Here is a 16,650-nt window from a genome sequence, read left to right on the forward strand (position 1 = left end):
CTCGTCGGCTCCGGCCGCGAGCTTTACAGCGACCCCCCGCATCTCACCTCACCGCTTCCCTGGGGTCGTGGAATCAGTGCTCACTGCGCCCTCTCTCCCTGCGGGGAGGGACGGGGCCCACTCGCTCCCGGCGCGACTGCCGACCTGCAGCGGACTCACTGTCCTCAGTGCGCTCCGACCGCGTCGCGCCGCTCATTTGTTGTTAATGTTCTGTAAGCATACCATGTTATGGTAACTGTACGTTTTCAATAAATGAACCTAGTATTTTATAGGTTCAAATAGACACAAAATCTTGTTTTTATTCATTCTACTCGTAGTTCGTTTTGCTCAAATAGAAATTAAGGCCTGCCTCTAATTCTGGCCTCCTTCCAATAAAGGCCTGGACCGCTATGCGCTTGAGTAAAATAAAGGCCCGGGCCTGTATTAGAGGAAATACGGTATATATAACCGCTGACTTTATTTACAGACGCAAACACATATTGAAATGTGTTGTCAGAGCCCCATGCGTAGCCCCTATGTGTTTATTAAACATGCACAGACTTTACCCGCCACTTGCAAGCGCTATGCACGTCACCGATCAATACCGCAGTACGTTACAGCAATTCATTAATTCAGTCTTCGACAAGGGAGAAGCAAAAGAAGACGTTCACACGCCGGAAATCTCTCTGTTTTTCACGGCCCCAGAGTTGAATCCTCGTTCAGTCTCATGAATGAGATTATTGACGGAAGAAGTGGAAACATGAAAATTGGCACATTCAACTCCATTCAGACAGTGAAATATGGGGGGGGGGGGGGGGGGGGGGGGTTCGTGGCCATTTCCCTCTTCGCGCACTCTTCTCACCTTTTTGACCCCTGACCAGTTTGCATGCCTGAGTATATTTGTGTTCTAAAGAAGAAAAAGTTTCGAAGAAATATTTACAAAAGAACAAAACATCTTCAACATGTGAACTTTAAACTTGTTCATTCTGAACCTTCTTCAGCTCTGAACTTTCTAAACTCACATCTTTTATTCTTTATTCAGATTGAAGAGCTGCAGTTTGTCAAAGATCAGCTGTGATTCTCTGGGACCAGCTCTGAAGTCCAACCCCTCCCATCTGAAACATCTGAACCTGAGTAACAACAGTCTGAAGGATTCAGGAGTGAAGCAGCTGTGTGGTTTTCTGGAGAGTCCAGACTGTAGACTGGAGAAACTAGAGTAAGTTCACTGTCTTTTACTGTTGTAGATCTGATATGTTTAATCAGCAACTGAATCTAATTCATGTTCATCCAGAACTTTCCTCCATAAATCTGTAAATGTCCTTTAGTTCAAGACGAGTGTTTGTATCAGAAACTGTAGAAAATGTCCACTGTTAGTTGTTAAAGTCAATGAAGCTTAAAGGCTGTTAGGACACAGTAATGCAGGGGAGCTGCCTCTAGGGGGGGCACCAGATGAAACATGTAATGGTGTAGAACAGACCTGGGGCCTCATGTACGAAGAGTTGCGTAGATTTCCTTCTAAAACGTGGAGCACGCTCAGATTTAGAAGCATTTTTCCTTTGTACATCCCAATCGAGCGTACCTGACCCCTCCCTGTCCACGCCCCTTTTAAATATGCAAATTATATTTTAAATTGACCCTCCACCTGAGATTCCCCTCTCTGTGTGATCAGAAAACGAAAACATAAGAATGAGTAAGACGGGAAGAAGAACTTCACAGAAAGAGAACTGGAGACGCTACTCACTGGAGATGCGCAAACATGTCCTCTTTGACATGCTGCCACAATGTTTACTTGCATTTGCGCATCACGTATGATCTGTACATTGATGAATGAACATGTTTCCTGTTGACATTTACAAATTCATGTGATGGTTCTTTTATATCAGTGTGTGTCCAGTCCATAGCTCTGATTACATTCAGAGAACCGTCTCTTTAATGTTGACCTGTTCAGATGCATTGTGGGTATTTGATATACCTGGCTGACATGAGGATAACTCCGCCCCACACGGCTGGCATGGCTCTGCTCAGGGTCGACCGGTCGGTCTAATAGTTTTCACACTGATGACAGTTTCCCAGCATCACCTCTCAGTGTCTCCAGAGGATCAACAGCTGTAGAAGCCAGCGTAGCCAGACATGACGTTGGTGAAGGAACGGACAAGTTCACGACATTTCACTATTGATACATCTGAATTTTTCGTGAGCGAGTACGTACGGAACATTTTTGTGCACCCTTCGTACATGAGGCCCCAGGGCATGACACGACCCGCGGGCCGTATACGGCCCTTTGTCTGACTCTGACCATCCCACGTAAAGCGTGTTTGTTCTCATTTGTTCTCAACAGATCATCCCAGAACTTTTTTGCGTGGTGCCCAAAGTTAGCATGCTAATGCTAATACCGTGTTAAACATGCTGCTGTTATTTAGCTAACGGTCACTTTCAGTGTGTCTGTATTGCTGGCATGTATGCTAACAGACTGGGCCGGTATTCCTAAAGGTTCTTATCTCAAAGAGTTTCTCCTAGTGGCCAAACTCTAAGAACATTCCTAGAATCATGATGTTTCCTCAGAGTAGATCCTGGTGAAGATAAAAGGTATTCCTAAAGAATCTCAGCTCTTCAGAGAGCTCCTAAGGTGAGATCTGTTCAGAGCAGGGAGGAGGACTTTTAGAGGTTTAGGAGTTTCTGAAGAGGAGGAGAAAATGTCTGAGAGAAGAGACAGGAGAGATATTCTCCAAACACTGAATGACAATCAAGCTGGTTACAATCGCAATATCACCAGAAATGAAAGTCATCACAACACTGAGGTATTTAGCAACAGGAAAAATGAAAACATGCAACAATGCAGCAGTGATGACTTGGAGCCAAATCTACGTCTTAAACACTTTTATTTTTTTGATGACCAGCAGGTAAATGAATGAAGCAGATAAATAGAACTATCAGCATGTGAACACTGTGGTAGTGGGCCTGAGTTTAATCACACATTTTATAAGATCATTTTTAAAGTGTAGCTTACTATTTATTTATTTTTATTCAGATTCAGAAAACTTCATTTGTCCCTGGGGCAGGGCTCCACAGTGCGAGCACCTCGTCGCAAATGCTAGTAAAAAATAGTTCAGTGCGAATTGTGAAATGCAATTAGTAGCACGTGTGCGACTACCGAAGTTTACCGTTCAATAAATGTTTTATGATGTGTTGCTGACGTTTGGAGGTTGAGGCCGGTTGTGCTCTTGAATGCAGCCTCAGCTGAAAATAATAATAATAGGTGATTTACACGTAGTGATCGTGGTTGGTGACGTGCTGCGGAAGGCGGTTAAAGGCAGAGGGAGAATCTATGGCAGGGTCAGCGCCGTCGTTTAGGGGGGAAAGGTGATGACAGTTCTAAGGGCCCACAGCCCATCAGGGCCACACACAGCCCCCAGTAGCCTCTACGACTACATTATATTCATAGTAATGAATCCCAACTAAAATAAAGCCACAAAGTCACGACATATTTTAATTTTAATAATTTCAATAACCCTCTTGGCCCCTTCTTAAAAAATGGTTTGGTCCACACCGCAGGTTCGAATTGAGCGCGAGCGAACTCCAGCAGCGAAGATGATGAAGATGATGGAACAAAAAACACAGATCTGGAGACTAGAAAAGACTAGAGAGGGAGGCCAGGGCTAGGAGCAACAGAGCAGGGGCCCAGGACATCAACATTTTATAAGAATGGTGAGAGTAAAACTACCGAGGGCGCCTCTTGTTCATTCATTCATTCATTCATTGTCTGTAACGCGTAGCTGACGGGGCGGGGCTGTAGCTTACGTTAGCTGTCAATCATCGGGTGAGAGGCGGGAAGTGGCCAGTTCATTGACCATGTTTACATGGTCTTTAGTAACCCGATCCAAATCGGGATACTATTTTAGTATTTTAGATACTATATTTAGATAGTGTAGTATTTAGATAGTATCCCGTTTTTGTGTTTGTCCATGTAAACACCATATCCCGAATTCAGAAATCGGGATATGCCCATTTCCCGATTTCAAGAAACCCGGCTTTGCTACCTACTCCGATAGAAGCCGGGATACTGGAGCATGTATACACCTTATCCTGGTCTCTGACGGCTGCCCACTGTCTGCGCAGGCGCGAGTGACGCACTAGATATACAAACAACATGGCGGCAACGAGAACTTCTCACTTTTGGAGCGACGAAGAGACAGAATTTTGCCTTAAATTAATGAAATAACTAAACATAACGAAAACACAGACATGCTGATGTATTCAAATCTGTTGCGGAAAAGCTACGTGACGCTGGTTTTCCATCTCGCTCCGTTGAACAAGTTAGGTCGCGTTGGAAAACGTTGACAAAGACGTAAAACACGCATGCGCAGATAGGATGCAGTGGTCGGAAAACGGGATACTGTTATTTATCATGTATACAGGGATATGAATAACCGGGTTTCTCTGTGTTCCATGTAAACAACATATCCCGAATATGCTCAAAACCAGGATACTAAAGATCATGTAAACGCAGTTCATTGTAGAGCAGCGATTCCTAGTGTAGATAACTGAACGTTACTAATGTGGAGGCTATCTACAGCGGACTGTGTGTTTCACACATATTACTGTCGGACAGTGCTCCAGTCAGCACCAAGCACCCGCTCACTTACCAGGCTACACTGAACTGTATTATGACGCATTCAAGTTCTACTCGGTAATTATGAGCATTAGGCGAAGGTCAATAACGTTATCATGATGTGTTCAAGTGTGGTCTTGTTAAAATGTGTTCGCTATTGGTGGGACATTTGAAAATACAAAGAAGTTAAATGTTCCAACAAGATTTGTTGTTGTTTTCACAGCGATATAAAATAAAATAAACCATAATGGCTGACAATAACAAAAAGACAATTTAGATAATAATACTCTAACTCATTGTTGACTGATTATACACCAGGCATCACCAGAAAAATTAAATTTTTAGTCTAAAACATTCATCCGTTGCAACTCCAAAACAAACAGCAAGACAAACGTTCATCTTTATTTATTTTACTTTATATTTACAACATACCCTCAGTTCAGCGGCATAAATCCACAGCCACGCACAACTTCAACAACAATCAACAATCAAGACTACCGTCTTTCTGAAAGAGACAGCGCTGTTGTTCTAAAGGTGCAGTGCACCAATTGTTCTTATAAAAATAAAAGCAAAGATGGATAGAGCTTTTAACACTGTAGCAACAATTAATATGACAGTTAATGTGAAAGTACAGGTTTAATGCTGACTGGCAGAAAACATTCCCGTGGCTCCTTTACCAAAACCAATAAATGTAAGTACTGCAAAGCTCAGAAGCAGCTGGAAAGTCTGTTTATGTCACAGGCAACGTGAACTTCAGACGAGATAATTTAGTGAAACACAGTAAATCACATTATGAACCTGCCTGTTGTATGAATGTTCTATGTTATAACACAGGCCAGATAAGCTTCAGTCTGTGCAGTACTTGTAAAACTTAAAAAGATATGAATTGAATTGTTTTGCTTATAAATGCCTCCTCGTTGACCTCATATCACTTTATTAAAGAAATACACATTATTTGGTAACTTTTCATCGTGCCCCTAAAATGATTTGTGTGCTACTAGATTTTTCAGCTTAGGAGAACACGTGCTACTTGGGACAATGCTAAGCTCAAGCCCTGCTGGTCACCAGGGGCAGTGGGTGTGACTGGGGTTGAATGATTGGCTCATGAATATCACCTGCACCTACCTGTCAATCTGTTCTGTCTGATACAGAGAGAGGGGGAGGTAGGGGAGGGGTTTTACTGTTGACCTCTTAAGCTATTGTTCATCATAGTTTAATCCTGCAAGTCCATCTGCATAATAATATAACAAGAAGTATGTGTTATCAGAAGGATCAAAATAAAGGCCCTTAAATAGCAGTAATGGTTTCATGTTTCCTCCTTGGACTCAGCGTGTCAGACAGAGCTCCACTTTCTCCTCTCAGTGACTAACTTAGTCCTGATAGTCACACTACAGTAAATCTGAGCCACCAACCTCAGCGTACGTTACTGGTGCACACCAAGCTGAGCCACCTGCTCTGCTCTTTAACATCCTCACATGGATCCTCTTGTTTTATCTCTTCCTGAGCCTATGCTCTTTGTTATTGATGTTGTGGCTCGTGTGGAACTTTATTACAGTTTCATTCAAATGACTGGCGTTGTCATTTTATCTCCATAAGCGCTGTGCTATGATGACGGGTTGTGTTAGCTCCACGCTCATTTAAAGTTGCTGCAATTTTAGTTGAAGGCGTCTGAAAATCTTCTAACATTTCCTCCAACTGATCTGCTTTCTGCCTCTGATCCTGAGCCTGTCATCATCCTCTTTGCTCTTTAAAGTGGAAGCTTGTGCTAAATTTGTTCCATTCTATTGAAAATGTTAGTGTTTGACTTTAATTCAAATGTGAGAGCTCATTGTTGTGATGCTGATTATTTTGTTCTATGTGTGTTCTGGTCATTTGAGCAGATTAAACATGCTGCCTTTAATATGGCTATAAAAAAGATGGTTGTGTTTTTAAAGGTGTGTGGGATTGGGGGGGTGTCAACCTGGTTGGGACATAGAAGGGGGGGCACAGCCAAAAAAGTTTGGGAAACGCTGCAGTAATGTTGAGCTGCACATTTAAAACCTGAACACATCTGATTGAATTATTCATCATTTAATCTACATCTTTTATTCTTTATTCAGATTGAAGAGCTGCAGTTTGTCAGAGATCAGCTGTGATTCTCTGGGACCAGCTCTGAAGTCCAACCCCTCCCATCTGAAACATCTGGACCTGAGTTACAACTACAACCTGAAGGATTCAGGAGTGAAGCAGCTGTGTGGTTTTCTGGAGAGTCCAGACTGTAGACTGGAGAAACTAGAGTAAGTTCACTGTCTGTTACTGTTGTAGATCTGATATGTTTAATCACCAACTGAATCTAATTCATGTTCATCCAGAACTTTCCTCCATAAATCTGTAAATGTCCTTTAGTTCAAGACGAGTGTTTGTATCAGAAACTGTAGAAAATGTCCACTGTTAGTTGTTAAAGTCAATGAAGCTTAAAGGCTGTTAGGACACAGTAATGCAGGGGAGCTGCCTCTAGGGGGGGCACCAGATGAAACATGTAATGGTGGAGAAGATGTGAGCACCAGGGACGTGTGGTCAGGGGAGTCATGTGAGGTAGAGCCTCACCTAGCATCATGAAAAGTAATGACAATAAAATAAATTATACTATTGATAAAATAACTTCTACTATTTATCCATTGGTCTGTGATATAAATACATTTTCTGTATGATTCCAGTCATTTCAGTCATTTTTATTGTCAGAATCTCTGGATTTCAGTATTTCTAATGTGAATACAGGGAGCGACCATATATGGTCATATAGGGAGAGACACCAGTTGAGGCAGCAGGAAGCAGAGCCTCGGATTGCGCAATCTGCCTGTGGCTAACTGTGTGTATGCCATCAATATATTGGTTGTGTCCATTTTTATCATGTGTCCTAATCTTCCATAGTCTAGTTAATGTATTTCATGTATGATCCATGAGGCAGCCAGTACTTCTGCCTCATGGAAGAAGAATTAAAGTGACAGTGCTCTACTGGAGTCTGTGCAAAACGACTGCATTCAGTGCAGAATGTATCTGTGGTTGGTTGTTGGGGGTCAGGGGCTACAGGGGTCCTCCAGTGTTCAACAGTCTCACAGCCTCCAGGAAGAAGCTGCTCCTCAGTCTGGTGGTCCTGCTCTTGATGCTCCTCAGCCTCCTGCCTGAGGGGAGAGGGACAGGGTGGGTGGAGTCTCTCTGAGGGTGATGGAGGAGGAGGAGACATCGTGGATCCTCACAGACTGTGGCCTGTCTGTTAAGAAGTCCTGGAATCAGTTGCAGAGTGTGGAGCTCAGTCTGAGTGTTGTCAGTTTATGTACCAGGGTCTGTGGTCTGATGGTGTTGAAGGCTGATGTGAAATCCACAAAGAGCATGTGAACATCAGAGTCCTTGTTCTCTAAGTGGGTGAGGGCTGTGTGGACCACAGTAGATATGGCGTCCTCTGAGGATCGGTTCTTCCTGTATGCGTACTGGTGCAGGTCCACAGTGACGTCGATGCAGTCCTTGATGTGGGCCATGACCAGTCTCTGGAAGCACTTCATGACTATCAGGGTGAGGGCTACTGGTCCATAGTCATTCAGGCTTGTCACTGTAGACGTTTAAGGAATGGGGATGATGGTGGTGGTCTTCAGGCAGGTGGGGGCCACCGCCTGTTGGAGGGAGGTGTTGAAGATGTCTGTCAGCACCTCGGTGAGCTGGTGTGTGCAGCCCCTCAGCACCCACCCAGAGATGTTATCTGGACCAGCAGCTTTGTGTGGATTAATCCTCTGGAGGGTCCTCCTCACTTCTGCTGGGGTCACACTGAGGGGCTCTTCTCCTGGTGGGGGGGTGAGTCTGGTCTAGGTCCTCAAAGCGGCCGTAGAATCTGTTGAGAGCGTCGGGTAGAGAGGGGTCCCTGGGGCATTGTACATCTCTGGTGTTATAGTCTGTGATGCACTTTATGCCCCTCCACATACTCCGTGGATCGCTGGACGTGAAGTGTCCCTGGACCCTCTGGGCGTATGCAGCCTTAGCCCTCTTCACTCCTGCAGTCAGCTGTCTTCTAGCCGCCCTGAGTGTCAGACTGTCACCAGACCTGAACGCAGCATCCCTGGTTTTCAGCAGAGAGTGGACCTCTGCATTCAGCCAGGGTTTCTGGTTCAGGTAGCATGTTACTGTCCAGGTGGTGGTGACATCCTCTGTACACTTGTTGATGTAGCTGAGGACAGCAGATGTGTGTCCTCTAGATCCAGCTCTCCCTCACAGACAGCTGCCTCTCTGAACATCTGCCAGTCTGGAAACAGTCCTGCAGCACAGGGACAGCATCACTGGGCCACACGGTGATGGTCCTCTGTGTTGGTGTGTGGCGTCTGAGCAGGGGACGGTAGGCTGGGACCAGCATGATGGAGATGTGGTGGAGAAGCTGAGGTGGAGGTGGGGGACGGCTCTGTATGCGTCTGTTTTGTTGGTGTGAACACGGTCCAGCGTGTTATTTCCCCGTGTCGCTATGGTGACATGCTGATGGAACTTAGGCAGTGTGTCTGTCAGGTTCACGTGGTTGAAATCCCCCACAATCACGTAAAAAGCCTCCGGGTGCTTGTTCTGGAGCGAGTTATGTTGTTGTGGAGCTCCTTTAGCGCATCGTTAGCATTAGCACCCGGTGGATGTAAACAGCCATAATAAACACTGCTGTAAACTCAGGAGGCAGATAGTGTGGCTGCCATGTCACAGTCATATGCTCTATGGCCTCAGAGCAGTGGTTGTTTACCACAGTACAGTTCATGCACCAACCTTTATTCACATAGAAGCATAATCTGCCCCTGTGGGCTTTCCCTGACAGCTGGTTGTGGTAAACACAGAAGAGAAGCTGGCCGTCGATCTGGAAGGCTTGGTCCGGCATGTTGTCGTTCAGCCAGGTTTCCGTCAGACAAAGCACTGCACAGTTCCTCATCTCTCAGGAAACCCCCAGCCTCAGTCCAAGTAAGTCCATCTTGTTGTCCAGGGAGCGGACATTGGACAGGAACAGGGACGGGATCGGTGGTCTTCCAGCGTTAGCCTTTAGCCTAGCTAGCAGTCCGCCCCGTTTGCCCCTCTCCTCCTTCCACCCACACCGCTTCCTCTTGCCCTCTGTCTGGTGTGATCTGCTACACCAGTCCAGTGTCCTCAGGAGCTGCAGTCTGCCCAGCAAGACTCTTGAGTCTGAGCACTGCTGTTGTTGTTGTCTTTATACCTATTGGAAGGTTAGTCTGACTATGAATGGACCACCTGACAACTTCTCTCCAATCAACAGCAGAGAATAGGTCCAGAATTAGCGCTGAGACTTCAGCTTAACCACTGTTGAAGAAAAAAACAATCCAAGTCTAGTTCCAAGTTTGCTGCAGTGGTGGAGGTTTATTGGAGTTCCAGGTCATGGTGAGCCTGCCGACACAGAGTGGATCTGAGACCAGAGACTGACCCTGAACGCAGGGCCAGAGCACAGATATACCCTGTCCCCGGGTGTGGTTGCAGACAGTTCCTGATTAGATCGTATAGTGGATGTATATTGGTCAGTCGAGAGCAACTTTACACAGGAGGGTGAACTCAGTAGGGGGCAGGGGTGGCTCCCAGACATGATCAGAACAAAAGGACAAAGGAGTGACACTCAGGTAGTATGATCAAGGCTCTGATCAGCAGGGGAGAGGAGATGGGGAGGGTAGACAAAGGAGTATGATCAGGAGGCTCTGATCGTCAGGGGAACAGAGACAGGAGAGATCAACATATGGCTGGAGTTGCCCCAGACGTGTCAATTCCAATGTCCCTTCAAAGTTTACTTCTTCACCACCTTATGGGTAGAAAAGGAGAAGCCCCCAACTATGTGTGCACACAAGTTTTATTCTATCTGGGCTCCACCCGAGGACAATAGGAGGAGCGCCGCCTTTAGTGGATCAGTAGTTTCCCATGTGTAGCCGAGGCCGGCTCTAACTGGTTTCTACAAGGTGAAATATTAGAGTGTGGTGCATCTGATCTAGTGAGCAAAGCTGCAGCAAAGTGGTCAACAAGCCCGTACCTAGTACGATAGAAGAAGACTTCTTTCTGTTTCTGATCTCACATAACTCTTTAATATCCAATATTGTTATTGTTGCGTTGGTGGCTGAACCATCCCTTCTATTAATAAGGTCGTCCAGCTGCACCTTACACGCTTCACACATAAAGATACTCATTGAGATATGAAACGTAACCAGTTAGTGTGAAAGCAGCCAACTGATGGAGAATTGAAGCTGTTTCACTGGCTTCATGATTGTAAATGTAGAGGCAGGGATGTGTTTGTCACTGGTCACCAGGGGCAGTGGGTGTGACTGGGGTTGAATGATTGCCTCATGAATATCACCTGCACCTACCTGTCAATCTGTTCTGTCTGATACAGAGAGAGGGGGAGGTAGGGGAGGGGTTTTACTGTTGACCTCTTAAGCTATTGTTCATCATAGTTTAGTCCTGCAAGTCCATCTGCATAATAATATAACAAGAAGTATGTGTTATCAGAAGGATCAAAATAAAGGCCCTTAAATAGCAGTAATGGTTTCATGTTTCCTCCTTGGACTCAGCGTGTCAGACAGAGCTCCACTTTCTCCTCTCAGTGACTAACTTAGTCCTGATAGTCACACTACAGTAAATCTGAGCCACCAACCTCAGCGTACGTTACTGGTGCACACCAAGCTGAGCCACCTGCTCTGCTCTTTAACATCCTCACATGGATCCTCTTGTTTTATCTCTTCCTGAGCCTATGCTCTTTGTTATTGATGTTGTGGCTCGTGTGGAACTTTATTACAGTTTCATTCAAATGACTGGCGTTGTCATTTTATCTCCATAACCGCTGTGCTATGATGACGGGTTGTGTTAGCTCCACGCTCATTTAAAGTTGCTGCAATTTTAGTTGAAGGCGTCTGAAAATATTCTAACATTTCCTCCAACTGATCTGCTTTCTGCCTCTGATCCTGAGCCTGTCATCATCCTCTTTGCTCTTTAAAGTGGAAGCTTGTGCTAAATTTGTTCCATTCTATTGAAAATGTTAGTGTTTGACTTTAATTCAAATGTGAGAGCTCATTGTTGTGATGCTGATTATTTTGTTCTATGTGTGTTCTGGTCATTTGAGCAGATTAAACATGCTGCCTTTAATATGGCTATAAAAAAGATGGTTGTGTTTTTAAAGGTGTGGGGGATTGGGGGGGTGTCAACCTGGTTGGGACATAGAAGGGGGGGCACAGCCAAAAAAGTTTGGGAAACGCTGCAGTAATGTTGAGCTGCACATTTAAAACCTGAACACATCTGATTGAATTATTCTTCATTTAATCTACATCTTTTATTCTTTATTCAGATTGAGGGACTGCAGTTTGTCAGAGATCAGCTGTGATTCTCTGGGACCAGCTCTGAAGTCCAACCCCTCCCATCTGAAACATCTGGACCTGAGATACAACGACCTGAAGGATTCAGATGTGAAGCAGCTTCTTGATCTTAAGGAGAGTCCAGACTATAAACTGGAGACTCTGAGGTGAGTAGAGGCTTCCAGTCAGTCCATGCTGCTTTCATCAGTATTGTCCTAAACACAGTTAGTATCAAAGATCCAGTGTTTCCTGTAAACCTGCAGCTTCTCAGTGAAGCTGTGAGAGGAGAATGGAGACAGGCTTCAGGATTGGACAGAAAGACAGAGAGAGAGACAACAGTCAGCCAATCAGATGAGCCAGAAGCTTGTTGTGATCATGTGTTTGAGTTGATGTGAAGACGACTGTTGTTGTGTTGATGTGTCCAGGAAATAAAGCTGGATTCCAGCTGACAGCCTTCCAAGATGTATAGAGACAGTGGTGGTCATTCATCAGATCTGATCAACAACTGATCACAGCTCTGAGATCAGTCTGACTGAAGCCTGCACATCACAGAACCAGCATTACATTTAGTAACCATGAGCAGAGTCATCACCTCCTCTCTTCTTTCTCCTCCTCTCTACAGGGGGTGGAGGTAACAGTGAACAGGACGGTGTGTGAGGTGAGAGGATGAGCTGTGTCTGAACCAGAAGAGACTTTATTGTCAAGTATGTTTGTTCATACAACTGTTGACCATGTGAGTGGTCCTGGACTGGATGGATCTCAGCCGTCTGTTAAATAGTCTGTGTCCAGGGTGAGAGGGATCAGACACAATCTTAGCTGCTTCAGAGTCCTGGAAGCGTTCAGCTGGTCTAGAGACGTCAGACTGCAGCCAATCACCTTCTCTGCAGAGAGTCTGCTCTTGTCCTCAGCAGAGGCTGCAGCAGACCAGGTGCTGATGGACTCAATGATGGCAGTGGACAAGTGTCACCATGACAACCACATGACAACGACAACAGCAGCTCCTATTGGCTGCTCCCGTCATCACTTCCTGTTCAAGCCCAGAGTTGGTCCATTCTCTTCCTGGTTGATGGTTGATGCTTGTAAATCTGGTTCAGGACTTGTGAATGTCTTATGGTGATGTCATTGTGTTTTATGATATGTAGAAATGTTTTCTAAAATGTAAATGTGTCTCCAGCTGTAAAGTGTTTGACATGTTGTAATGTTGGTTGGCACCTCCAGGCCACCGTAGATGATGAAGCTGGAAGCTTCCAGTAACCCCCCTTGGGTCTAAGCCTCTTCCTGCTCTGCACATTATATTCTTATGTTTGCCTCTTGTTATTTTTAAACTGTAAATGATTTGTAAATGAACAAAGAATAAATAACTAAATGTTTCCTGACGTCCTTCCATTCAAACCAAATCCTCCTCTAATGATGTTGTGGCGCCGCCCAGCTGCTTGGGATGAAGTGAAGTTTGATTGTTGGGACAAGACGTGAAACACTAGGACAAGTTCCAGCATGAAGAAGCAGCTTCACTGTAGATCCAAACAAGATGACGTTGTACTGCAGCTGATGCACGGTTCATGGCTGAACTATGACGGTGGCAGTCGTCCCAGTTAGGGCTTGAATCCATAGACTGTAGAAAACATGGAGCACACGTCTCCACTTCCTCTCATTGGTCAAACTGATGCTAGTGTCCCAGGGCTACATGCGGCGCCATCTGGTGACTTCTGATCCAGAGTCAGATCAGTTCTGTCTGAGAGTGGATCCATGTTATTGATGCCCCGCCCACTCTCCCTCTAGACTCACTGCTGATTGGTTAATGCTGCTCTGCTCCACCTCCACCAGTTACTGAGACATGTTGAATTATACACTGAACTTCTTTATTATTGTAAATCAAGCTCCTCCCACAGAGCTAACGTTGGAGTATTGTTGTAGCTAGACGCTAGCTAATTACATTCATTCACTGACAATCTCACAGAAACTAAAGTTGAACTTTAAATCTGTCCTTTAGTTCACAGTAGAGATGTTATGATGGAAGCAGACGCTGGAAACAGTGTCGAGCGTTCAAAGCAGAAGTATCGCGACAAGATGTTTGGATGCTTCATCAGCTGAAAGATCACGTGACTCCCCAGATGAAGCTTCATGACGTCACACGCGTATCGGCCGTCATCAGTGACGTGTCACGGGATTGTTAAACTCCCAATGATTATAAATGGGGACAGTCCCTCAGATGGTTGTGGGTTTTTGAGAGGAAGAGAGTTTTGCCTCCGTTACGTAGTTTCATTGATTTAGAAGGAGGGAGAGTGAAGTTTAAGGTCAGATTAGACCAATCTGACCAATGAGGACATGTTTAGTCTCACGTGGTCATTCCATCTCTGGTTATCTCGGTCAGTGATTCTCAACCGGGGGTCCGTGGACCCCTAGTGGTCCGTGGTGTAATTGCAAGGGGTCCGTGAAACTAAAATATCTTTTAAAAAAGATCCTATGACATTTATACAAAAAGTATTATTTTATTCAAATGTGACTGAGACCTTTATCTACCTAAACTACAGTGGGTAACATGGCTTTTTTCCTGTAATTCCGTCTGTTTCACAAGTGTTATTCGTTGTATTTTAATGAGATCCCTCACCCGCTTGCATTGTTAAAGTTACTGCATGACGCTGTTAATACAAACTTAACACCATCTGCATTCTTTTCAAATTATGAGCCCCCTAGTGTTTCAGTGGGCATACACCATTCATTTCTTAATAATGCTTTTATTGTGAAATATTTGCAGGAAGCTGATGTGGTAAAACTCATCAATTGCAAGGTTCAGGTTAGCGCTTGAAATTGTGCTAATGTTACAAACAAACGAAGAAGATGATAAGCACAGTTACACAAAGAAGACGACGACGTTTCAACTTGACAACATGGAGAGATGACTCAAATAAAAAAAGACCGCTTGTTTCGGACGAAGCAGACTCTGGGCCACAGAAAAATACAACAGACGTGCGGTCAGGGGAGAAAGTGCCTCACCTGGCATCATGAAAAGTAATGACGATAAAATAAATTATACTGTTGATAAAATAAATTATACTGTTGATAAAATAAATTATACTGTTTGTCCATTGGTCTAATATAAGTTGGATATACGTGCAATTTCTGTATGATTCCCGTCATTTCGATCCTTTTTATGGTCAAAATCGCTGAATTGACGTATTTCTTGTGTGAATATAAAGAGCGACCACAGGGAGCCACGTGAGTTGAGGCAGCGAGCCGAGCCTCGGGTTGCGCAATCTCTCACAAACTGCGTTAGGCTCGTGTCCTTGGCGCGTGCCTGTGGCTAACTCTCCGTATTCCATCAATATATGGGTAATCTCATAATCATATTATTTTTGTATTTCATGTATGAGTGTAACATATTTAGTCTTGTTGATCTGACATTAAACCGCACTGAAAAACAAGGAGATGAGGCAGCCAGTACTTCTGCCTCATGGAAGAGGGCGCTAGTGAGCCACTGGTTCATGCTGTTGCTCTTCTTCTACTCTCAGTCAACTGTACGAGCTGGGATCTTTTCTCTGTGTGAAAGATAAAAATTGATTGTAAATCCAAACCTTCAGTCAAAACAGGAACTGGTAAATAATGGAAGATATTCTGTTAAACAGTCTGAATTAAAATGAATCAGATCACCAAAAGATTTAACAACGCAATAGTAATATATAATAATATATTTGATTGCCCCAAAGAGAGAATATGCCATACTGCAATTTAAAATGCAGTTTCTGCTGTTTCTATCAAATTGCACCCCCACCCACCAGTTGGGGGGGGGGGGGGGGGGGGGGGGGTCCAGGGGGTCCAGGACCCCAAAAAGGTTGAGAACCACTGATCTAGGTGGTGTCCAGCAAACCACGTGGCCTTCACTGACAACTGGAACACTTTCTGGGGAAAGCCTGGTCTGATTAGGAGAGATGGCATCCACCCCACTTTAGCAGGTGCTGCTCTCATCTCTAGGAATATGGACCATTTTATTAACCCCCCACCCGTAACCATGACAACCCAGAGTTCAGACCAGGAGCAGGAGTTGTAGTCTTCCACACTTCTCTGCTGCTTCTCTAGGACTGTCTCACACCCTAAACTCTCTAAACTCTCTAGATGTTCTGTCTGCTCCCAGATTATTTAAACCAAAGAACAACAACAGAGGAGTTACTCATTGGAACCTGATACAAATCAGTACAAGTTCATTGGTAGAACAGAAGAAGAGGAAAATGAAATGTGGTCTTTTAAATGTCACATCTCTCTCATCTAAATGTCTTTTAGTGAATGATCTGATAACTGATCATCAGATTGATCTATTTAGTTTGACTGAAACGTGGCTACAGGATGATATCTACTACTAGTCATGCTATTCTCTTCTATTACTAGTACAGCTCTAAACAGGTTTCTTCCTGTTAAAGGGAGTTTTTCCTGCCACCGTCTCCTTCAGGCTGCTCTGGAGGTTTCAGGTCTGGTTTTGTAAAGCGTCTTGAGACGATTTGTTTTGTTATTGACGCTATAGAAATAAAACTGAATTAAATTAGTAGAACATTAGATGAACTTGCATCCTCACATAGGCATTCACACACTACACATTGATTTCCATCCCTGTATACATACATAGAAGAGGAGCAGACTAAAGCCTGACTCAGCTGAAATGATCTTGTTTTTAATAAAAATCTCTGAAGCAGTTTCACAAGCATTTAGTACAACTACTGTCATCACCGTCCCTAGATG

General features: G+C 44.5%; 1 protein-coding gene across 2 annotated transcripts in view; it reads left to right on the forward strand.

The window, feature by feature from the left end:
* The window catches only part of LOC311503144 (NLR family CARD domain-containing protein 3-like), a 51,012-nt gene extending 36,882 nt beyond the window's left edge, over positions 1-14,130 (forward strand). For both annotated transcript variants that reach the window (XM_084565690.1, XM_084565691.1), the window contains 4 exons: positions 1,022-1,195; positions 6,688-6,864; positions 11,916-12,089; positions 12,545-14,130. In XM_084565690.1, coding sequence (XP_084421816.1) covers positions 1,022-1,195; positions 6,688-6,864; positions 11,916-12,089; positions 12,545-12,557 — 538 coding nt within the window. In that variant the 3' untranslated portion in view covers positions 12,558-14,130. The remainder of the gene's footprint in view (positions 1-1,021; positions 1,196-6,687; positions 6,865-11,915; positions 12,090-12,544) is intronic.
* Positions 14,131-16,650: the final 2,520 nt, after the last annotated feature.

This window comes from Chelon labrosus, assembly GCF_963514085.1.
Source record: "Chelon labrosus genome assembly, chromosome: 18".
Classification (NCBI taxonomy): Eukaryota; Metazoa; Chordata; class Actinopteri; order Mugiliformes; family Mugilidae; genus Chelon; species Chelon labrosus.